This window comes from Hevea brasiliensis, chromosome 18 (genome assembly GCF_030052815.1).
Source record: "Hevea brasiliensis isolate MT/VB/25A 57/8 chromosome 18, ASM3005281v1, whole genome shotgun sequence".
Classification (NCBI taxonomy): domain Eukaryota; kingdom Viridiplantae; phylum Streptophyta; class Magnoliopsida; order Malpighiales; family Euphorbiaceae; genus Hevea; species Hevea brasiliensis.
In genome coordinates this window covers 51,163,838-51,187,397 of record NC_079510.1, presented here as the reverse complement: position 1 = coordinate 51,187,397, position 23,560 = coordinate 51,163,838, and the positions used below count along the sequence as shown (strand labels likewise).

Below are 23,560 nucleotides of genomic sequence, written 5' to 3'. Positions count from 1 at the left end.
CTGCACCAAGAGTGCAGGTGCAGGTCCAGCACGGCAATGCTGGCAAGGGGAAACAACTATGGAGGTGATTCATCTACATCTTGCTTTTGGAGCCTATGCTATTATAGATCTTGCCATATCTCTCGAGTTACATCACAATAACAACCACCCGAAAATTAATATTAGGCCTAACGGGACAGAACTCAGCCTTGCCTTTTATAGGTAGGTCCAGGACCCGGTTAACAATACTTACTCTACGGTCTCAACAAACAAGAAACATTTTCTCTGCTAAACACAGTCCGTGAGGCAGAGATACACTTGCTATAAGCCTCTAAAATTGTGACCTTACCAGCACTCTCAATGCAGCTTATTTAGCTAGAAAGATCAAGGAACTCCACGCTAAGCCTTGCTTCCAAATAAAACTCGTCAAGTGAATCATTTGCATCCTTTCACCACATCCATAACAACACCCTGCAACAAGGACATTATGGGAGGTCTTACACATTTTCAGATTTTCTATTTCATTCATCATCCCTAGTAATCATATTGACTTCAGGTAGTCATCGTGATTATAAAATGCAAGTCATATCCTAATGCTATGTTGCAGGTAACCAAGCTCACCATTTGCGAAAAATCTACTCCATTGTGATGGATATATATGTAGTCATGTCTATAAGTAGATCAGACCATAATTGAATAGGGGAAAAAGTAACAAAATCTAGCTCATACGTGACTAAAAGGACAAACATGCTGACTTTGAGAATGGCTTCTCTGGGTAATTGACTGAGGTAGACCTCGTGACAAATTAACTTTATTCTTCCCAAACATGGCTGTGATGAATAACCCGATTCTCAGTTTAAAAATATGGGAGAGGGAGGGGAAGAGGGGGAACAGATCCTAAGTTGCAGTTTCATAACAAAGCACATTTGAAGATGACCATCAATGAACTTTCATCTGCCAGATATCTAATGGCAAGTGAAACACATGTATCTTATGGACTGTCCTGACTTGCCATCCATTTTTTTCAATAAAAGATTCTTGCACAGCCATATGATTTGCCAAACCCAGAAGATATAAAGGATGCCTATTTTCTGAGATACAAAAAAAAAGCTTTTTTTTTTTTGAAACAAGACAATAAGGAAAAGAATAAAAGTACAAAAGACACCTTCTAATGACTCAATGAAACAGATGCACTGCCATTTCTCTCCAGAACTCTCAAAATAGTCAATCACTGGCTTTCACCAGAATAAGCTAATAATATCATTTGGAGGATTGCATGGATCCTTCAAAAGCTTAAATGAAAAAAGTTTGTGGGAAACTTATCAATGAGAAGCCAGACAGGCTCAGTACGATTATACCTGTCAATCTACCATTTACTAATCAACACACTCTTTGATATGGTTAAGACATCTTTCCTGCCCCAACTACAAGACAATCCAAGTTTTTCCCCAGGCCTTAATCTTCAAGAATCCCATTACAAATATTTTGAAGCTTGAAACTATTTGGACTTCGGCAACTATTGTCAAGTTTCATTACTTATTTGAGTCATAAAGTACACTAGAAGAGTTTACAACCTCCAAACCTTCTCATCTACATCGTACAGACAAAAGCAAAGCCCAACACAACCTACATTTGTGAAACAAAATCATGGTTCTATTGCCAGGCTGCATTTGAAATGCGAAATAGATAAAGTGAAATCTTAGAGCCAACAGTCAACAGAAGCATATGAAAATGACAGTAGCGTCAGCCATTCATAATTGCATACCTCTAGGAGCAATTCAAGCAATACTCACATGGAAGTGCCTAGAATTTTTTCTCCATACACGAGGCATCTACACTCCATGAGAATAGTCACTCATTCACATAGCATCTTATCACTCCAAAGACGAAAAAAAAAAAAAAGAGTTCAAATTTAGCAACCAAAGAAAAGCATGCACCATGACAAAACCTTTTAACATAAAAACTTAAGTATTTGTGAAGCAGTTAAAAAAACCTGAAGCTAAAGTTCAAGTGAAGTCATCTATTCTAGGCAAATACATCGAAACATCAAAGTCTTACACCAATATAGTCCCACTAACGCAAAGTTATCAACTTTCACTTCTCGAAATCTGAACAGCATTATCACTTCCAACTTGAAGGCCAGAAAGTATGAACCCCATATCCAGTCTTCCAATTATCCAGGTAGATAACCTTATTCACAGCCCAAAATGAAACCACTAGTGAAACGACCATAACCAATCTCTGGGCTGTCACATTCTTAACCATCACAAGCACATGAGTCACAAAGGCTAACAATAGCCCCACAATGGTGTACAAGAACCCAATGGCGAACCCCTCTGCTCCCAGCTGCATCCCGGACCCCTGGTAAAAGAAAATCAGCTTGTTGGGGTCGTTTCGATCGGCCAAAAACATGGGCATCTTACGAATTATATTGTGCATTGCACCAGAAACACTGAAGAAATACACAAACACGGCCCCACCAAGCCATATTTTCGGATCGTGAAGCAATGTCTGGCCGGTCAACACCTTCTTGACCATAAACGGCGTCCAGATTAGCAAAACAGCGAATAGAAAACCCAATTGGCTCCTGGAGAGAATTGGGGGACGGTGGATAGGTCCCACAGAGAGTTTGGTCCTGGATTCGACGAAATCTGACATTGATTCGGCCATTCTAGAGAAATCCCCCTGATCCATTGCATCAGATTCTTTTGGGTTCTTCACATTGGGGACTACGAGGCGGATGTGAGGGAGGGAATTGACGCCAAAGAGGGAGAAGGAAGATTGGGATTCCTTGAACTCGATGTCGCAGAAGAAGAGTTTAGCGTAGGACGTGGAGGATTTATCAGGATTGTTGAGGATGAAGGAGGAGGCGACGAGAAAGAACTCGCGGTGGAGGTCTTGGAGGTGGAGCTCGTGCTTGTCATGGAGCTGCTTGGCATCGAAGAAGATGAGGAGGGAGTAGGGGCGTGGAGTTTTGGTGGAGGTTAGGAAGCGAGAGATGGAGTGGTCATCCAGGTGGATTACGCCTGTTTTGGATTGGGATTGCAGGAAGAGGAGTTCGTTGACGAGCTCTTCTGGGTCAGAAGTGGAAATGGTGAGAGAGAGAAAGAGGGAGAGGAGTGTTGTTAAGAGAAGCAGACGGGTGGCGATGTTTTGAGAGATCGCCATTTTTCTGGGTGGAAAGAAATAGTTTCGTTTCATTTCGTTTTTGTTTCGGTGAAGTCAATAGAAGAGGAGACTTTTGACTTTTTTTTTTAATTATAAAAAAGGTAATTCATTCGTGTACCTTCCAATGAGAATTTGACATGCAGGCATTCGTTGGCAACAACTCGTTGAAACGACGTCGTTTCTTCATAAACAGAACGCAGCCTGTGAATTGCTCCAAGTCATAAAAAAAAGAGATCAAATTATGCAGTTTCAGCTTGTACTGTCACAGACCAAACACCAAGGCATTAAGGGGATATACTAGTACTTGAATTCCAATATCAAGCTTTTATATGTTGCTGTATCAGGTTTAAGCCCCATATTCAACATTTCTTCATGAAGAAGTTTCATTTCTTTTCTCAGTTCCTTAGCACGGCAAAGCCCCCGGATTATAACTGTAAAACTTTAATTAGTCACTAATTTGAGTCCTTTCGTATAATCAAACACCGTAATTGATTCTTCAATCCTCCCTTCTTTAACTAAACCATCAAGAAGTACGTTATCTGTTGTTACATCCAAACTTGCTTGCGATTTCTCCAAGTTATTATGCAAAGCAATAGCTTTATCAATCCATCTGCTGGAGCAAACATTACTAGGAAGCAAAAGGGCAATGAATCTGGCAATAACCCTTTCTCTAGAACCGCATTCAACAGCTCGCCCACCTCTCCCCAATTTTTTTCCCTACGTAGCGATGAGGTAAATTTACACAAACTACACGTAAAAGGACTAGAACCCCTTCTCATGATATCCTTCAAGTATTCCATATCTGTCCTCAGATTGATCTTCCTCACCAGAAGATTTACAAATGCTCGATAAGCACTATTCTTTATTGTGATAACTCTTCCACTTATTACTCGGTATAAACCGATAGCTTCCCCTACTTTTCCTTATTTAGAAAATGCCTTCAACATAAACCCATAGATAGCATCCTGCAATTCAATCCTCTCATCACAAGCTCTCTTGAAAAACATTGTTGTAGCATTCATATTTCCCAAATCGCAAAACCCATGGATAATTGAGCCACATTCAGATAAAGGAGGCTTAGGAAGCAATCCTTTCTCCACCATTGTTGCTATTACTTTCTCAATCACTTCAACTTTTCCACATTTGCAAGCTCCATCCAGCGTGGAGCTATAGGTACTGAATGCGACATCTCATTTAAGCGATAAAATACAGCTTCAGAATCCTCACTTCTGCTATAATAATCAACAACAGCATTATACATGACTGAATTACAAATAACCATGTCTAACAACTTAACATTTCTCTCAAATTTCCCATCTTAAAGAAGAATATATGAACAACCAGTGAACAAGTAAACTTATACAGCAAAATTCCAACTCGAATCATGGAACCATAAAACACCAAGCGAATTTAATCTTATTTTCTCGTTGCAAAACATCAAGAAGTGTATTACAGGCTTGAACTGAAGGAGTACATCCAACAAATCTCATTTTCCAATACACCTCCAATAAACAAACCCTTACGCAAATAAAATTCAAGAACAACGCAATGAATCAGATTGCTGCTAACTTTTATCTCTACAAGCTTCAACCATGGTCTTCACGAGTACATCTGCAGGGTGGGTTCAAACCAGAGAATCCAGGATGGTCTTTGCAGAAATGGAAAGATCCGACCCGAAAGAAACTTGGGTGACATAGCATTGAGATTTGAGGTCTGGCTTGAATTTTAGATTGGAAATGGCCCGGATGAAGAATTTGAGGATGGGATTGGGTTTTGAGGATGATTAGGAGGAAAAAAAGGAGGGGTAAGCTTGGAAGAGAGATTAAGATTCTAGAGAAGTGAGACCCAATTGTGTCTTTGGACTAAAATAGAGGAGAATTGGGACACCAGTTGGTTTTGCTTGATTTGGGTTCTCCAGCCAACTTTAGAAGTTGCAGTTCAATGTGCTTTGTGATTTTGAAGAAGAAGCATCTGAGTTCAACGAGTAGCAGCTACAGCAATCCGGGACTCTGAAAATAGATTTTGCAAGTGAGATGAAAAACGACGTCGTCCATATTCAATAAGAAAGAAGTGGCAAAAATGTTTCTCAGTGACAGCTGTGGGATTTGAACCCACGCCCTTTCGGACCAGAGCCTAAATCTGGCGCCTTAGACCACTCGGCCAAACTGTCAAGTTATGTCATTTACTTTCAATCTTCTTTATTTGTATATATTCTTGAGACACTTGATTGGATTTGCTACGATTTGATTGAGGTCCAAGGCAAATCCAGTGAAGGGCCAATTCGAGAATCTGATCCGCCTTAAATCGATTGGTTTTTGATAAAAATTATTATTATTATTATTATTATTTTTTTTTTTAAAATAGAATATCCAGTCAGTCAAATGCTTGAGTGGATGAGTTATTGGTACATAATAAATAAATGTATTATAATTGCCAATATAAAACTAAAATAATACAGGAGATGAAAGAGAGACGCATACAATGCCAAATGGGGCTGCCATTGAGCATGACTATAATAACTCCAAAATATAACCTTTGTAAATATTAACCAGTGAAAAAGCCGCGTATTCCTGTCTTCTCTTTCAACATCTTCAACTTAATTCAAACTTTAATCATGTTATAGCGTTTTCCTTACATGTTACAATCACAACAATAATGCAAAAATTGGGTCCATCATCATCACCTCAGAGTTAACAGCATGTGGTTTGTGGACCATTGCAACTCCTAATCAAGCGGCTATTAATAGCCCTCAATGCAAGGTTTATCATCAGCTTCTCACATGTATTGTCTTGAATCTGGATATTGTTTTCTTGGTGACTGTGTTTATCATGTTGCTCCTCCAAGTTAAAAAGTTCTTTTTTCTTTAGTGTGATTAACTAATAACCATGCATTTGCCACTTTAAAGTAAAAACAATTTGAACTTTTTGACTGTAATTAAGCTAAAGTAATCCTTAATTTTAGCACTTAGCGATGTGGATTGACATTTTTTGCCAGAACCTATTGGATATGGAATGGAGAAGCCATCAGATCAGAGGCCCGTGCTGTACAGCACTGCCATGCACTGAGCAATTTAAAATATAGAATATGCTGCATTGCAAATTCCAGTGGTCCAATCCAGGAACTTTCTGATTATTGTATGGCAAATCAAAATCACTCCCCCTCCTCTCTCATTCAACATGTGGACCCATCTCCATTTTTATTCTGCTATGGTAGCCTGGCTTTCCTCACTCCTCTGGGGCATTGCATCATTTTATCAAATACCTAAGATACCCAGGTCGGTTTCAATCTCATAATTCTACACTGTTGGGAGCTCAATATTTTTTTTTAAGGGTTTCAATCTCATAATCTCATCATTATGACCCATAGATCTGTATTTGTTCATATTTCAAATTTAACGAGCATTTACGTGAAAAAAATGTAAAAAATATAAAACTATTATAAACATTTTTAATCTACAAGTTTGAATTTTTGAATTATTAGTTTATAATGTAATATAATATATTAAAATTTTAAAATTTTAATTATTTATTTAATTAATTCTAATTAATATTTAAATTTAAAATTTACAGCTTTAAAAATAACTTAAATATCACTAAACTATATGGGGGCAACATGGCTGCATACATTGCCTTTGATTTGGATGTCTCTGGATCATAGCTTACATGGGTAAAATTGTACATGTGATGTAGATCAAATAATTTATCAACAGTTGTAAATGTCAACTAGGTTTCTAGTTCTACCCTTCACATGGAAGATGGGACACTGAAATGCTGATCATTTATTGGACATCATCTCCTGACAGGAATCCAACCGAGAATATCTAATTTGTTCTCGGCCTCCCTCTAAGACCTTCTCCAAACAGAATGGAGGGATATAGGGTTTCTCCGATGGCAGCTCTTCTCTTCATTGCGGCTTTATTGGCTGCTTCTTGCATACCATCTGAAGCAGCTTTCTCCAAAGGATCTTTTGAAGACAATTTCAATATTATGTGGTCAGAGGAGCATTTCAAAACATCTGAAGACAGGCAGATCTGGTACCTTTCCTTGGACAAGGAAACAGGTATAGAAACTAACGCATTTATGATTCAATATTTTCAAAGCTATTTATATTCCCTTGCTTTACGTTCAAGATTCCTTCTCTTTCTATAACAGGGTGTAAATATATTTGGTTTTCCATGAATAGGTTGTGGATTTCAAACAAAGCAGAGATACAGATTTGGGTGGTTTAGTATGAAGCTAAAACTGGTTGGAGGTGATTCAGTTGGTGTAGTGACAGCTTATTATGTGAGTCTTTCTTGATATATGTACAACCAGATAAAGCATTCAAGAATCCAAGAAAGTTTCAATTTTGCCTTCCAATGCTTATAATGCTTTAACTTTTGAAAATTTTATTGTTGAGATCTTTGAGGACTTGCTTGATATTGAAAATGGAAAAATGAATGCAGATGTGCTCAGAGAATGGGGCAGGACCAACAAGGGATGAGTTGGATTTTGAGTTCTAGGGAATAGAACCGGACAGCCATATTTGATACAGACAAACGTATACAAAAATGGAACTGGTGGGCGTGAGATGAGGCACATGCTTTGATTCGATCCTACTGAGGATTTTCACACCTATTCCATCCTCTGGAATAACCACCAGATTGTGTAAGTTAATATTCAATTTTCAGGAAGTGAAAGTTTCATTTCAGGACAGTTAACTGAGTTAAATTTCCATTAAATATTAGGTTCTTTATAAATAGAGTTCCCATAAGAGTGCACAAGAACAATGGAGAGACTAACAATTTCTTCCCCAACAAGAAGCCCATGTACCTATTCTCGAGCATTTGGAATGCAGATGAGTGGGCCACAAGAGGTGGGCTAGAGAAGACAGACTGGAAAAAGGCTCCATTTGTGTCCTCTTATAAGGACTTCAATGTGGATGGTTGCCAATGGGAAGACGCGTACCCTGCTTGCGTATCAACCACCACCAAGAATTGGTGGGATCAATACCAAGCTTGGCATCTTTCTGATTCGCAGAAAATGGATTATGCTCGGGTCCAGAGGAACCTTGTCATCTATGATTATTGCAAAGACACTGAGAGGTACCCAACACTGCCAGTAGAGTGCTCTTTGAGCCCATGGGATTGAAATTGATGACCAATTGAACCTGTGATCAATTTTTTCTTCTTTTACTATTTTTATTCCTTTTTATTTGTATATTTTGAGATGAGTTTAAAATGCGTATTTTTTGTCCCATGGACCCATCTTTGTGTTGCATTATTGGATTACTATTTATTAATTAATTTAATTTATTCAATTATTGGTGACAAGACTTGCCACAGTGGCCGATGGGCAATTTTTACTTCTTAGTTTTGAGTAAGCAAAGATCAGTTGCTTTTTTTTTTTTCATAATTGGCCAATATAACCAAAAAAAAAAACAATTTTTTATTTGTCCTAACAGGAGTAAATAATTTTTTTTATTTGTTTTAATATTTAAAAAGACATTTATATTTTAATGATTTTATTTTTTTATATTTAAGGATATATTCAAACTAATTTTTTATATATTGAAATTGAGTTTTTTAAAATAATTTTAAAGGCTCATTCTTCTTATATTTATTGGGTACATTTAAAATAAATAATTTTAATGTGTTTACAAGTTTAATTTGGATTGTAATTACTGATTCTAAAGATTTATTACTGACGAGTTATAGTAATTACACTAATCAAAACAACTAAAAGAATTATTAAAATAAATTTAAATAAAAAAATATGTTGATAAATGTTCTGATTTATTATTATAATCCAAATAATTTCATATCATGACATAATTAGAATAATAGTAAACCTGATAAATAAAAAATATGAGCTCACATCTTTACTAATCTAATAAAAAGAGAAAAAAAAAATTCATTGTATAAACTTGATTTTATAAGAGAGTAAGTTTAATAATTATTAAATTAAATATTTATATATAAATTTATATATTTATTATATATAATTTAATTTATAAAAATTTTAATATAAATAATTAATATAATAATTATTAAATTTATTTTCATATAAACTAATAGAACCATTAGCATTATATTAATAATAAATAATTATTATCTTTATAACTTTTAATTCTTTATTAATATTATTTACATATTTAAAAAGACCATTAATTTTTAAACTTAAATAAAATTATTTCATCAAAAAATTAAATATTAATCTTGAAAAAAATTAAATAATTAATAATTTTAAGAGTTAAAAACCTGCACCGGTAACACTTCCCCAGTTCACTCTTCAATTTTTTTTCACTCTATTTGGATAAAACAGATTACCATTCCAATGTTTTTACATTAACGCCCACCGACCCAGCAAAGCAATTATACCTATGCGCCGAGGATAGTTTAGTAAATTCGCTAGGTCAAACAAAATTACAAAACCCTTAAATCGAGTTCTGTGGGTTATTTCTTGTTTTTGAGACTGAGAATTCCAATTAGGGCTTCAATTTTGCCAGAAGAGGAACGATGGTCTGCGAGAAGTGTAAGTTTCTTAGTTATTTTGCCAATTAAATGCCCATCGGCTTATTTAGTTAGTGATTATCTTCTGATTTTATTTAAATTACGGATTAATTTTGGAAGGGATGATTTTGTTTAGGTGAGAAGAAGTTATCGAAGGTGATTGTACCAGATAAGTGGAAAGAAGGAGCCAGCAATACCACCGAAGGTGGTGGTCGTAAGATCAACGAGAACAAACTCCTCTCTAAGAAGAAAAGGTTCGCTTTTTTTTTTTAATTATTTTTTCGTTTAATTTGATGGCTTCTTTTTATTGATTAGTTGAATTCGTTCTCGTGCCTTAGCAAATCGGTGAAATTTATTTTAGGTTTTGCTTATTGCACTTATATACCGATTGTTTTCATGCATTTTAGTAGTTGCCTGCTTATTGTTGAATGGCGGGCGTGGTTCATTTTGGTTATTTGATATATCAAGATCAATTTCTGTATAGTTACGAGTACAAGAATTCATGCCTTGAACACCTGTCTAGCAATGTATGTATAGTCAAGAATTCAAATCCAATCTCCTCCTCTTTTCTCCTTTTAAATTTGATGTTGTTCTTCAATTATTGTAGTGCTATTGTATATTTGTATTATAATCCATGTTTAATATGCTAAACCTATATATGGAAGAAAATTGTAGGATTGACTTGTAGGATTTCAGCTATATTATTATTAATGGTTTAGCTACTTTTATAATAGAGTAATAAAATTTCTACCGTGGCTTAGGGTAACTAATAATGTTCTGCTACAGCAAACAGAGCTTATGATTTATGAACCACAAATTCGGTGTTGTTTGCTTCTCGAACAAAATGTGAAGGATAAGCAATTGATAGATAGCAATAGTATGATGTGATAAATTGATCTACCAGAGTGCATGTGCATCTGAGTATAGCCAAGCTGCAATATCTTCAAGTTGCTCATTCCTCTTTATCTTTGGATTCAAGGTTTAAGTTTCTCTTTGTTGTTGGTTAGTTACCTTGTATTCTTATATGCCATTTTTCCCCAACATGGCGTCTTATTTAAATTGTTAGTTTTTCCATGATAATGTATGTTACAATTACATTCAAAATTCTGATGGGATGATTCTGTGTTGGAATTTATATTGCTTGTAGATGGACTCCTTATGGAAATACCAAGTGCATGATTTGCAAGCAGCAGGTACACCAAGATGCCAAATACTGTCACACCTGTGCTTATACCAAAGGTAGTATAGTTGATGTGTTGAATGTTGATTATTTTCTGACTTTTATATTCTCAACTTGTATTTTAGTTTGTAACTAGTTCTGACATTGTTATGAATTTTTCAGGGGTTTGTGCAATGTGTGGTAAGCAAGTACTTGACACTAAGTTTTACAAACAAAGTAATGTATAATTCAAAGCAGATGCTATTTGGCATGTTGAATTAGATGTAATGGTTTATGGACTGTTTCAAGCTTAATTGATCACTATCATTTACTTACAATATGAAATGGAGGCTGTAAAGATCACCAACTGTTATGTAATGTACTGGTATGCTTGGTGGGTTTCATTCTTACTGGGTAATGAAATATGGTAGTAACAGCTTTTCTCTATTCTTTCTTAATAATTTTATAGACAATTTGGTTTATCTTGCTTGCTTAGGTACAATTTGCATTTTCCATTTGTTTATATCGCTTAGTCAAGAACTGTCAGCCAGCAGAGAGAGGCTTGATCAACCCAGCAAAACCATAGAGCAACTAAACTAGAGCCCATAAACAATCGTAGAAAGTACAAAGGCCATTGGGGTCAAGGGAACCATTTAAGCATAGATTGGCCGCCTACATTGTAAGAAGAAAATGGAGGAGCAGGACCTAGTTGGCATCTCAGTCTCTTTTAACTAGGGCGGTAGCACTCTCTCGGTTGAATGCTGTAAATCTTACAGATACTCTCTTCTCATATCCTTGTACACCTCCCAGATGAAACAAATCGACAAAGGCACCTCCTTTAAGTCAACTTAACCTGCAAAAACAATAATACAACCAACAAAGAAGAAAGCAATAGAGAAAAACCAACACATAGAAGTATCAACAGTCCAAGGATTCCTCAAATGGTCACCACTGCTGCCCTTAACTAAAACCTATCTACACCTTAACTCACCACTAAGGAGGGGTAAGCCACTAAACTAAGAGAAAGAGACTCTAGGCTCTAAGGAAAGGAAAAAATGAGAGCTCTCTCTCCCCAGAAAGAGAGACACGAGTTGTCTATTGCATGATAAAAGTTGGATTCATAATAGAATAGTAATAAAATAGTTCTATATGAGCTTGCCCCCAAGGATTAAGGAGTTCATATTATTGGTTTTGGTGGTAGGCACACGGGTACATCTATTCAAAGCTTTTGTTAATTTTGTGACTGATAGACTAATTTTAGTAGCAGAATTTGATGCTGCTAATAAGATTAAATTGGAATATTTGAGGGTTGGAAAGCCCATATATTATGCTTCTAATCATGCATTAGGTGTGTTTTTTAGTGTCTGACTGTCACTCGGCAAATGCTAATCTCAGTCTACTGTCAAAAGATTTGTGATTCTCCACTTGCAAAACCTAACTTATGATATCTTCATTCCTTTATTTCTTTTTTCCAATCTCATACTGTGCACACTGAAATTTATACCCGTTGTTCTGGCGAAAGTCTGATATGCCCCGTCACGCCGTGAGCCCGTGGTTGTTGGAACCGGCCGTCATCTGCTCAAAGGAAGTATCTAAAGATATTTCATCTAACTTGCAAGAAAGTTAACACTACTAATTAAAAAATGGTGCTTTAGTGGCAGTCTCTCCTTATCAAATTTGTTCCATCTCTGAACCAATGCATCTCGTTAATATTACCGTCAAAGGTTAGTGAAAGAAGAAACGTTTTAGAAAGAGGGAACTCTTGATTTTCCTTCTAACTGCATGTTACTAGCAAAAATGAGAAGGGCGATAGGCGTCGACAATGCGAGACAAATCCAACCAAATGGTTTGGACACGACTCTCTCCATTTACTAAACATATAGATTCTTTTTTAGATGAAGTTGAAAGCAAAATCCAAACCGGGATTTACGGATAAGAACAATCACATGGGGCCGGTGGTGCAAGGAAGTGGCCAGTGAAAAAATCTCGATCCAAATTCCAATCCCAATTAACTTAGAACAGTCTAATTGGTGCACATGAAAACATAGGAAAGAACTCAAACAAGGACATATTAACATGGACACTTGATCCTAATTAAAAGATGAGAAATCATGAAAACAACCCCGAGAAAATCAAAGACCAACTTCGCACAGAAACACTGCAGAGTTACAGGAGAAGAATTTGGAATCATCTTGTCCCTTAAATGAACAGAAGCAGACATGATCTTGTCAACTCCAAAAGTGATACTTGGCCTGGTAGTTTCATTCGCTGGTCGAGTATCTGGAGTTCCAATACTTCTCAATCTCCTCTGCTGTTCTTCCGGGAATCCTCCCAGCAATTAGAGACCACCTAATTACATTATCAGAAACTAGATATCAAAAAGCTGATTCTGAATCTGGAGACTAAATGGTTCAGAAACACAAAACCCTGTAAACATACCTCTCTCCAACTAGATTAAACATCCTAATTACAAGCTCTTCCTCATCCTCAGAGAATTCAAGCTTCGATTCTTTATTCCTTTCCTCTGAACAAAACTACTCAAAATCAACACTGGAGCAAAAAGATCCAGTCTTGTTGGAACAAACATTTCATGATACATAGAAGAACTTGGAACAAATAGCTACTGAGACAGAGAAAAAGCAATAAGGACTATAAAAGAAATAAAACTCAAACAAAGCAGTACATTTCAAACTAAATACCTTGAGAGTCCACATAAGTCTCATCAGAAGAAGAATGTTCAGATTCAGCCATGTGGGTAAGAATGGAGTAAAAGACTGCGCCTCACCAATTTGCCAATAGGAACACTCAATTATGAGGCAATAGTGATAGGTTTAAAGGCAGTGAAACTGAAAGTGCTTATGTGTGTGAATATGTTAACAGGAGCACAGTTTTTCAGGAGAAAAAAAAAGGCATCTTTGAGAATAAACAAATGTATGGTGCTGAGGAAACGAAGAATGTTAGTTGTGTAACAGGGTTGAAATCTAGCAAGTTTGATTGTCAGTCCAACTAGCCAACTGCTCATGCAAAAGAAAAAAAGAATCATGTGAAATTAATTCTGAGTTGTCATGTTGATGATTGAGTGGCTTTAAAACTTCATCTACTCCTTTTGCTGCTTGCAATTAATTGCAAGGTTCTGCTAATAAATTCTGTATTTGTCATAGTCAATAAAGAAATCATCTTTAATCAGGATTCCAAGAGCCTAATTTGTCTGTATACACTAAATTATTGAGTAGCAATACACTAGTAATAATAAAGTATGCTATCTTCTCTCAAAAGCTAATCCCATTTATAGCTATAGATTAATGTTTAAATTTAAATGCCGCTTGTCGCATTTCTATTGAAAATGAGAAAGATAAAAGCCCCAGAAACGGCAGGAAGTGGAGGTCAAGTTCTCTGTTAACTTATTCTTGGAAGTATTCAACAACAGTTTCTTTAGCTGGATCAGGCAAGAAGCTATTACTATCATGAATGTGCATTCCTAACTTGCCCTTTGCAGGTGAAATGTCCTTATCCTTCAGTTGTTGATATATGCTTTACATCAATATTTCACTGTCAGGTATTAAATATTCTCCAATCAGCATTTGGTTTGGCCCTCAAAAAATTCATGCTGATCTCATGACCTTAGAGAAGGTGAAAAAACTTGAAGTTAGCTGCAAGCTTTCAAGAGATCAAAGGCATTGTGAAACCTAATGTAGCCGCACTATATCTATTTGGATAGGTTGCCAGTATGTTCAATGGATTAGGGCTTCCTTTTTTCTCTTTTTTTTCCTCTTTCTGTGTTAATCTAATGGGTTCAATGCATAATTAATTGTTTTGGATCTTGTTAACTTTTAATAGCATTATTTGTATTAATATATTTAGTGCAAAGCATAAAGAATAAAGATTATGGAATTATAGAACATCAGAATTATGCTCACCAGTAATAGAAGCGGCACTAGGAACAATGTGCAGCCCTTAATGGATGGGGGCCCACGAGCAGCAGAATCAGAACATATGGTAAATGACCAAATGAAAAAGAAATGGCTTCACCTTCCCATTGAACCCAACTAAATAAGATGAAATTGTTAGGAGTCTGCTATACAAGTCAAAAGTTCAACCAACGTAACAAAATGGTTTCTACAGATTGCAGAAGTTTGTTCTCTTTCTTCTCCCTCCATTGTTTCCTTTTGGGTTAAATTATCACAAAACTAATTCATCTTTGGTAGAACATAACTGAAAGCAAAGGTACTAATGTAATGTATTAAAATTAAAAGCAATTGAACAATAAACGCATTGTACATTTCATTTTGCTTCATTATAGTGTATCAAGATGCACTTAATTCTTTATACATTTCAGAATACATGAAAGATTAGAAGATAAAGGAAATGTAGAACACATAGCCAGAGAGAGTTACTCTTCCTGGATGCCACTTGAGTACGGAAACAATGGACAGAGAATCCATGAATCTTTATGTGCTCTTCCTTCACTATTCCTGCCTGTTTACCAAAACCATGGGACAAAATGATACTTAGAGATGCTTATGTGAGTCTCTGATGACCAGTCTAAATGCCACGTGAACCTGAAAGTAGTGAGGTCGGTAGTCTTCGGACTAGCCACTCTGAGACTCAAGTTAGAGGTGTTGGTTGAAAATAGAGAAAGTGTGAATACAGAATTTAGTAGAAAATTTGACAGAGTAAACATATCTGATTAACCACTGTTTCTCATATTTATAGACCGTAGGCTAAGTAGCCATTGTAGTTATCTACAAGAATTGCATGAATCACGAATATTGAGTTAATATCTCGAGATTTCTTCCTAAAGATCCGGCCTTATCATTGATTTACATTGCTGACATTCAGTAGAGTTGATGCTTGGGTTACTGGCTGAGCTTTGTCACTCTATTCTTGTTTCTTAGCAGTCTTCTGCTCGGTCAGAGTTCTGCTCAGTCCAGGTTGCCCGAACATCTTTTTGCTCGGTCTGGGCTGCCCAAGCAATCCTTGCTTGGTCTGAATATTTAACCGAGTATGACATTTTGATTGCCACGTTGGATTCTTCATTCGAGCGCCGACTATTGACTCGGTTTCAGGCATGTAAAATCATAACCACCTAAATAAGTCAAGGAAGGTGGAAATATTTTTCCTTTTTTTCACCTTGAAGCTGAATAGCCTGCGTGAATAGAACATTTTGCAGCAATCAAGCATATGAACACACAAATAGCAACAAGGAAAGAAATTAATGCAGCAAAAGAACACCAGACCAAGCTCTGGATCCTGGACAACATTACTGTTGCAGCACAACTCTTTCTTAAGGTCCTTCACAATCTTATTATAGCTTAATTCCTTCTTTGACAGTTTAGACAGGTTTTTCCTTCCATTTCTCTGTTTGTTTGCCTATATGCACATATTCCATGGCCCCACCATCTGAATCCGTAGCATTTGCCTCAGTGAATATGGATCTGAATAAACCGTACAAGACAATGCACCAGAACTGTCAGAATGCTTGCACAGTATATAAATACATGCTCAATTGATATTTGATAATTTGGTGCCAATTCAGGTCCAGTTCACAACAGAGAATACTCCCAACTTTGATAGCTAAAGTATTAAGAAGGCTCTTGAATCAGGATGAAAATTTAGAAGTTATCATTGCTGCTCTTGAATCAGGATGAAAATTTAGAAGTTATCATTGCTGCATTCTTGTGGCGTTATGTTATTCACTTTTAGTTCTTTTCCTGTTAAAATCATAATAGCAATAGCTCCAAGGTGCTAAGAGTTTCCAGGCAAAACTGAATAACAAATGAAGAATGGACATACCCAAGGCCTTAGGAATTTGGACGTCGAGTTCAGACATGAACCTTGGTTTTGATCAATTGATGGGAAGAAAGTAACAAATATTTCCCTTGGTTTTAAATACAAGAACTTACAGCTGCAACAGGTAGCTACTGCAATTAGCCCAAGCCAGTTTGAATTCATCAAACAAGAAAAACAACAAAATGAATAACATCAAGGAGACAACAAATAAATACCAGTTTATACACCATAAAGAGAATGAAAATCATATCAGTAATCACTACATTTAGTCACCTTACCAACTCCTTAGGAATTAAATAGTGAGCATGCACATCCATATTAGCCGTGAGATTGGTTTAAAATGGTTGACACATATACTTTCAACAATAGAAGATAGTGGCAAGCAAATTTGGGTACAACAAACTTATTTCTGCTTGTTAAATCAACTAGGTATTCAAATATTTGCCTCGTCATCCTGAGGTTCAGGCTCAATCATATTCATTTCTGCCTAAGAGGCCAAATTGCAATTTGAATATCCATGACAAAAGATTATCCAATTTGAATAATAATAATAATACCATCAGAAAGAGAAGAAAAGGTGACTGAAGACGGGTTATCTTTTTCCCACTTCTCCTACAAAACAAGGCTTCCTATCAAGGGTTCCTCTTCAGCATTTGCATTCCTAACACAAGCCACTGCCGAAGAAATTGAGACTGAAACTTTCAATGTCCAAAACGCCCATCAATCTACTCAGTGACAGGGCTACACCACATAAAAAATCCAACCAATTCAACAAACCTTAAAAATAATTAGATGAGATGTTAACCTCAATCATGACCATGAATCATGACAAAGAAATGAAGACGGGAATTGTAGGATAATAAAAAAAAAGGAAATTAAAGAGATTATTAAAATGAAGATTATAAATTTTAAGAAGAGGAAAGTACCTGATCTCGTTTAAAGAGAGGAGTGAGAAAGAGTAAGAAAACTATAAAATTGAAAATAAAAGGTTTATATCGGAGAGTACTCCTGACCGCAATAAGCCCAGCCTACCTAACGCACTTACAGATATTCACAAATCCAGCTCCCTCAATTTACGAACCACTTTTTTAATTTAAACTATACAAGTAACTCGTATTAAAGGGTGGGCATGAAAATTCATATAAACTAAAGATATCTCTCTCCTCCTCCTCTTTCTTTTTCTGATGGGGAAATTTAGGATTGGGCTTTAGGGTGGCACAAATAACAAGGGGACGGGCATAAGGACAGCGTTTAACCCTTCTTGTGCATGGTTTTGCAGATGAAGACTCGAAGGCTCAAGAAAAGGATTGTTTAACAGCAAAAATCACAAGGATTGATTTGCTTTTAACATAAGGATTGATGATCACAAATTCTCTTCTTTTTTTTTTTTTTTTTGAAATAAACTCTAACCAAGGAGCTTTACATTACTAAAATCAAACAGCAGTACAATAAACCACAAATGAATGGAACAGAAATAGATGAATTTTTATTTAATAAACGATAAGGAAAATACAAACATTATTCACAAGGCCTTGCAAAGGCCAATCACACATCACATCTGAAAATAAGAGAGACCCAATAATTTAGAACTCCCAGACACCACAAATTCATAGTAGAAACTTAGAAACTACTCAGAACCCACCACGAAGACGCAGGACAAGGTGAAGGGTCGACTCTTTCTGGATGTTATAATCAGCCAGAGTCCTTCCATCCTCCAGCTGCTTCCCAGCAAAGATGAGCCTCTGCTGATCAGGAGGAATACCCTCCTTATCCTGAATCTTCGCTTTCACATTATCAATGGTGTCGCTGCTCTCCACCTCCAAAGTGATGGTCTTCCCAGTCAGGGTCTTAACGAAAATCTGCATCCCTCCACGAAGCCTGAGCACAAGGTGGAGAGTGGATTCCTTCTGAATGTTGTAATCAGCCAAAGTCCGGCCATCTTCCAGCTGTTTCCCGGCGAAGATCAGCCTCTGCTGGTCTGGTGGGATACCCTCCTTGTCCTGTATTTTTGCCTTGACATTATCAATAGTGTCGCTGCTCTCCACCTCGAGGGTAATAGTTTTTCCAGTCAAGGTCTTAACGAAAATCTGCATCCCTCCACGCAGACGGAGCACGAGGTGAAGGGTAGATTCCTTCTGAATATTATAATCGGCCAAAGTGCGACCGTCCTCGAGCTGTTTTCCAGCAAAGATGAGCCTTTGCTGGTCTGGGGGAATCCCTTCCTTATCCTGAATCTTAGCCTTAACGTTATCAATGGTGTCGCTGCTCTCGACCTCCAGAGTAATAGTCTTTCCGGTCAAGGTTTTGACAAAGATCTGCATGCCACCGCGGAGACGAAGGACAAGGTGGAGGGTTGACTCCTTTTGGATGTTGTAATCGGCCAGGGTACGGCCATCCTCAAGCTGCTTTCCGGCGAAGATGAGACGCTGCTGGTCTGGAGGGATTCCTTCTTTGTCCTGGATTTTGGCTTTGACGTTATCGATGGTGTCGCTGCTCTCGACCTCGAGAGTTATCGTCTTTCCGGTGAGGGTCTTAACGAAGATCTGCATCTGTATAGTGAAAAAAGAATCCTAATTTAGCGAAACAGAACCAACAAAACATGAAACCCAGCTTGAAACACACAAAAAGTAACTTAAATTTTACCTTGAAGGGGCTTTTTGATTAATTTCCGAGAGCTTCACGAGAGAAGGGAAGAGAATAAGTGAATAACAACGGTGGAAAGGCAAGGCGTGCGGCGTTTTATTTATAGAACAGGAGATAACCGACTTCGTCACGGCAACGGAGAAATTCACGCAATGGGTTTTGGACACGTGTACAAATAATGTGTCGTGCCTTAGTTGACGAGTTAAAGTATAGCGTCTGGTAGCCGTTTGGAATCCAATGTTAACTAGGTTTAGGCAGACGGAGGCTAACGTTTTGACGGAGTTAACAAGGTGAGAGATGAGATGAGGACAATAGGTAAGGTGATTGATGGTGGAGTCCACATCAATTGCAAGTGGGCCTTTTCTTCAAATGGCTTTATGGGGCCAGGTCTCAATCTGTGGTTTTTATTTATTTATATTTATTAGAATATATTATATATATGGACATAATATTGTTTGGTTGGAAATCTAATCATTGTTTGAGTTTGGTAACCTAGCAAGTGGGTCGGTCTGATTTAATTTCGAATCATTATGGGCATCAACCAAATCATTTTGACTTGTTCAACTAAAAATTACAAATTGGGCCTGCGGTCAGTAAGGATTTTTCTTTTTTATATAAAGCAATAAGGATTGCTTCTAAGATCGAAAATCCTGAAACCTTATTAAAATTGGATTCGTTGATTAAATCGATCCGATCAAGTGTCACACGAATGAAATGAGTTTTAATCAATTTTGTTTATTAATTTTTGTACAAAATAATGTCATTTGGTACATAACATATTATATTCATTGATTAACGAAACGCAATAACTCTTCACTGGGTAAAAAATTTTCCATTTTCTAATATGCACATAAATAATCTCTCTGGAACAGAGTGTGTTTAACAAGCATCTCAAAAAAGGAGTGTGTTTAACAAGAATCCTGATTACACTTGTAATTAGACACATTATTTTGATTTGAAGCAGAAATTTCTAAATTCATTAAAGAATTGGGTGTATATAATCAGAACTGACAGGAAACAGGAGTTGTCAGTGTTTTTCCTTCTCACTGAAAAACATAAAGCTAGGCTGCATCTACACAATATCCATTAGTCGCTCGATCTCAAGCACAAACATCTCAACAGCAAAGATGGTAGCTCCTAACAGGAATTCTGTAGCCTCTGCTATTTGATAAAATGTTGTCTTAAAATAGTTCAAGAGAGGGTGAATTGGACTTTAACAATTTTTCGATCATTACTTGTAATCTAATGAAAAATTGTGACTTTTTTCAGCTAGGTGCTCCTTAATATATAATGACAGTGATATGTATTTCAATAAAGTGTCCCTAAATTGTAATTCAAGCTTTAATCAATATTTATAGTAATTTTTAACATAACATGCATAATAAGATATTCAACTAGTTTCTCATCATACTCATAAATTCTCAAATATACCAACTCAATCTATTCATTCAACATTCAATGCCATGTATAAAAATTAAATTACACAAAAGTAAAGAGGTTAAAGTTAGAGAGATCAAGCACAATGATTTATAGTGGTTCGGCTTAACTAGCCTACATCCACTCTCTCAAAGAACTCTCTTTGAGTCTTCTCTCCACTATTTGCTCTTTTAAAGGCAAGAGACCAAAAGCTCTTTGCACTTTTTCAACACCAAGCTTTTACCAAGGTAGCTTGAACCTTTGACAAGTGCTATCTCAAGCACTCGAACTCTCAAGCTTCAATAGGTGCTTGTACAACCTCTCTTAAATGCAATTCAAAGTTTTAGTACTCACTCTCACTTAATACAAATCAAGCTATAAAGAAGAGATGAGTAGATTTGCCAATGGTAGCTCAAAGACTTTAAAGCTCTTGAATGAAAGCAATAAATGAAAAATCAAAGTTGGAGTTCAAATGTAAGCTTTCATCAAGTGTAAAATGAAGTAAAGAAGGTGTATTTATAGTCCCAAATCATTTTAGTCCTTTTGAAACCTTTTTTGGAACGTTATACACTCTGCTCAAGACAAAATAGCTGTTATTTTGTCTTTTTGTGCGAAGTTGAGCAACTCTGATCATTTAGCAAATTAATGAAATTTTGGCAACAGTAGTAAACTAGTTAGTAAACTAATGTTTTAGCAAACTCATTAGCAAACTAATATTTTAGCAAACAAGTTAGCAAACTAATACAACAGCTGCATGTCTCAACTTGTAATATTTTAAAAAATCTGATTTAGACCTTAAGAAAAAATATTTTCCAATAGTAATATCCAAGATCATGATGAGAGAAAATTTTTAAAAGAAAATTTAATTTTGAGCTCCATTAGACTAAACTTTCATCTATTCTTTTCACATAAGTCCTAAGACTCAATTTCTATCTCTATGTCTTTCATACCTTTACCTTGAGTCTTGGCTTACATAATCTTGTCCTTTCTCATCTTGGATTTGTCTTGAGATGCCTTTGAGTATTCTTCCTCCTTAGATGCAATTTCAAAGATTCTTTGTGAATAAGAGAAAGAATCTACACATCACTTTAAAGTTGGGTTAGATAGATTCTATTTGAGTTTTGTTATCATCAAAATCAATGCTCATTTTGAGCTACACGGGGTCAACAATCTCCCCTTTTTTGATGATGACAAAACTCAATTGAATAAAAAATAAAAGTGTGTGAAAGTTTACGTGAATCCAAGCAAGTTAGTATGTAGAAAGTGCTCCCCCTAAATATATGCACATAATTTCCAAGAAATTTATTAGCTATACAAAAGCTCACCCTAAGTTTATGCTATAATGCATGTTCATATGATATTCACAATATTCTCAAAAAAAAAAAATATGCACATAAACATACTTCCATTTGTCAAAGTATAAACACAAGTATAAACACATATCCATCCTATTCTCCCCCTTTTTGTCATCATCCAAAAAGGAAACAGGAGATATTAACCCAAAAAGAATCAAGTTAGCCCAAAGTTAAACGCAGTAAGGTAAACAGTAGCAAACTGAAAAATCAGTCAACAATAGTAGCAAGCATACTAGTAAACTAAAAATGCAGATAGGAAACTAAAGAATCTAGATTATGTTCTAATCATTTAGTCTTTTGCTCCTTCGAGTAGCTTTCGAAGGCACCATCTTCTTCCTGGAAGGTTTAGCAGCAGGTGGCTGAGAACCTTGGTCAGCCAACTGGTCATGCTTCTGTGGCTCATCTTCATCAGAGGGGGTTTGAAAGACAGCAGCTAGGGACTGGTATGGATTTGATACCATAGACTTAGATCTTTTTCTACCTTTCTTGGCTGGAGGTGCAGTAGCTGCAAAGAGTTAAGATGGAGCACTCTCTTGGTGATCCTTTAGAGAGGCTTCCTTTTGCTGTGTAGAGGCAGTTGCAGGTTCTAAAAGTTGTTCACTCTGAGGCTCAACAGCTAGCTCACTTTCAGGTTCTACAACCTTTTCACTACCATGCTCAATAGGGACATCAGTTGTAGGTCCAACTTCAGGTTCAACAACCTGTTCACTAGCATGTTCAACAGGGGCTTCAGCTGCAGGTTCAATTTTAGATTCAACCACTTGTTCACTTTCATGTGCCATAGTAGCTGGAGACTCACCAAGCCTAGTATCTTCAACCCCATAAGTACCATGAGTAGAGACTTGAGTAGCAGGGGAAGAGGCACCATTTGCAGGTACAGCAATCTCAACTTTGGTTGAGAAACCAGTTTCCCTTGCCTGCTGAAGACCTACAATCATTTTCTTTAATTCCTCATTTTGAGTAAGCAAATGGCTCACTTTGTAATCTACCACATCCACAAATTTTCTCAGAAGTTCAATAGACTGATGTGTTGTACTAAATTGCTCATTAATAGAAGTTTTTAGCCCTTTAAGCTCACTCATAAACTCACTTGGAGAATCTAAACCAACTTTAGCTGAGAAAGAACCACCTTTTTCAAACCATTTCTTTCTTCCATCAATATCAGAGTGAATTTCTCTAAGCACAATCAAATCTGTCCTAGAACTTTCCTTAGAGACATTTACATCCAACTCTTTAAACAAAGCAGTCAAGAGATGTGCATAAGGTAATTTTCCAATCCCATAAGCTTTACACATATTCTTGAAAATCAGATAAGCTAAATTCATCCTTACTCTATTAACAATATGCCACATGATGCACATATCCAGGTAACTCAAATAGCTATAGTTGCCAGACTTAGGACAGAAAATGTAATTCACTGTACTGTGAATGATTTTAATATATTGAAAAGCTTTTGTGCTAGTGGACTTTTCACTGGTGGCAGTGTTGGCAGGAAAGACCTCATTTTCAAACTCAGCCAAGTTAAAGCCTGGAACCGTAGCAACATCTCTATGAGTAGAG

The 23,560-nt window shown here is 36.5% G+C and overlaps 5 protein-coding genes, 1 non-coding gene and 1 pseudogene across 6 annotated transcripts; 2 read left to right on the top strand and 5 right to left on the bottom strand.

Moving 5' to 3' along the window:
- Positions 1-1,918: 1,918 nt before the first annotated feature.
- LOC110636629 (probable dolichyl-diphosphooligosaccharide--protein glycosyltransferase subunit 3B) lies at positions 1,919-3,209 on the bottom strand. Its single transcript, XM_058141127.1, has one exon. It carries the CDS (start codon positions 3,178-3,180, stop codon positions 2,101-2,103), a length of 1,080 nt encoding a protein of 359 aa, XP_057997110.1. The 5' UTR covers positions 3,181-3,209; the 3' UTR covers positions 1,919-2,100.
- Positions 3,210-5,118, bottom strand: LOC110636628 (pentatricopeptide repeat-containing protein At4g21170-like; annotated as a pseudogene).
- Positions 5,119-5,237: 119 nt separating this feature from the next.
- Positions 5,238-5,317, bottom strand: TRNAL-UAG (transfer RNA leucine (anticodon UAG)). Its single transcript has one exon. It is a non-coding gene; the product is annotated as a tRNA-Leu (tRNA).
- Positions 5,318-6,787: 1,470 nt separating this feature from the next.
- LOC110636601 (probable xyloglucan endotransglucosylase/hydrolase protein 8) lies at positions 6,788-8,382 on the top strand. Its single transcript, XM_021786379.2, is given in 5 exon segments — positions 6,788-7,206; positions 7,330-7,430; positions 7,592-7,643; positions 7,646-7,793; positions 7,874-8,382. Coding segments are annotated over 5 exon segments (900 nt in total). The 5' UTR covers positions 6,788-7,010; the 3' UTR covers positions 8,277-8,382.
- A 1,120-nt stretch (positions 8,383-9,502) lies between these two features.
- LOC110636594 (uncharacterized) lies at positions 9,503-11,243 on the top strand. Its single transcript, XM_021786370.2, has 4 exons — positions 9,503-9,659; positions 9,774-9,891; positions 10,785-10,876; positions 10,980-11,243. Exons 1-4 carry the CDS (start codon positions 9,644-9,646, stop codon positions 11,042-11,044), a joined length of 291 nt encoding a protein of 96 aa, XP_021642062.1. The 5' UTR covers positions 9,503-9,643; the 3' UTR covers positions 11,045-11,243.
- Positions 11,244-12,772: 1,529 nt separating this feature from the next.
- LOC110636596 (MYB-like transcription factor ETC1) lies at positions 12,773-14,018 on the bottom strand. The gene is made up of 3 exons (XM_021786371.2): positions 13,496-14,018; positions 13,236-13,320; positions 12,773-13,145 (listed from the first exon to the last, which is right to left on the bottom strand). Exons 1-3 carry the CDS (start codon positions 13,545-13,547, stop codon positions 13,058-13,060), a joined length of 225 nt encoding a protein of 74 aa, XP_021642063.1. The 5' UTR covers positions 13,548-14,018; the 3' UTR covers positions 12,773-13,057.
- A 4,028-nt stretch (positions 14,019-18,046) lies between these two features.
- LOC110636605 (polyubiquitin) lies at positions 18,047-19,396 on the bottom strand. The gene is made up of 2 exons (XM_021786383.2): positions 19,230-19,396; positions 18,047-19,135 (listed from the first exon to the last, which is right to left on the bottom strand). The coding sequence occupies exon 2, from the start codon at positions 19,133-19,135 to the stop codon at positions 18,218-18,220; it is 918 nt and encodes a 305-aa protein (XP_021642075.1). The 5' UTR covers positions 19,230-19,396; the 3' UTR covers positions 18,047-18,217.
- Between the last annotated feature and the right edge of the window lie 4,164 nt (positions 19,397-23,560).

Coding starts and splice junctions, on each gene's coding strand:
- LOC110636629 (XM_058141127.1), bottom strand. CDS start 3,180: ATGAAACGAAACTATTTCTTTCCACCCAGAAAAATGGCGATCTCTCAA.
- LOC110636594 (XM_021786370.2), top strand. Junction 9,892..10,784: donor CTCCTCTCTAAGAAGAAAAG/GTTCGCTTTTTT, acceptor TATTGCTTGTAG/ATGGACTCCTTATGGAAATA. Junction 10,877..10,979: donor CACCTGTGCTTATACCAAAG/GTAGTATAGTTG, acceptor TGAATTTTTCAG/GGGTTTGTGCAATGTGTGGT.
- LOC110636596 (XM_021786371.2), bottom strand. CDS start 13,547: ATGGCTGAATCTGAACATTCTTCTTCTGATGAGACTTATGTGGACTCT. Junction 13,321..13,495: donor GACTTATGTGGACTCTCAAG/GTATTTAGTTTG, acceptor AGTTTTGTTCAG/AGGAAAGGAATAAAGAATCG. Junction 13,146..13,235: donor TTTAATCTAGTTGGAGAGAG/GTATGTTTACAG, acceptor TAATGTAATTAG/GTGGTCTCTAATTGCTGGGA.
- LOC110636605 (XM_021786383.2), bottom strand. CDS start 19,135: ATGCAGATCTTCGTTAAGACCCTCACCGGAAAGACGATAACTCTCGAG.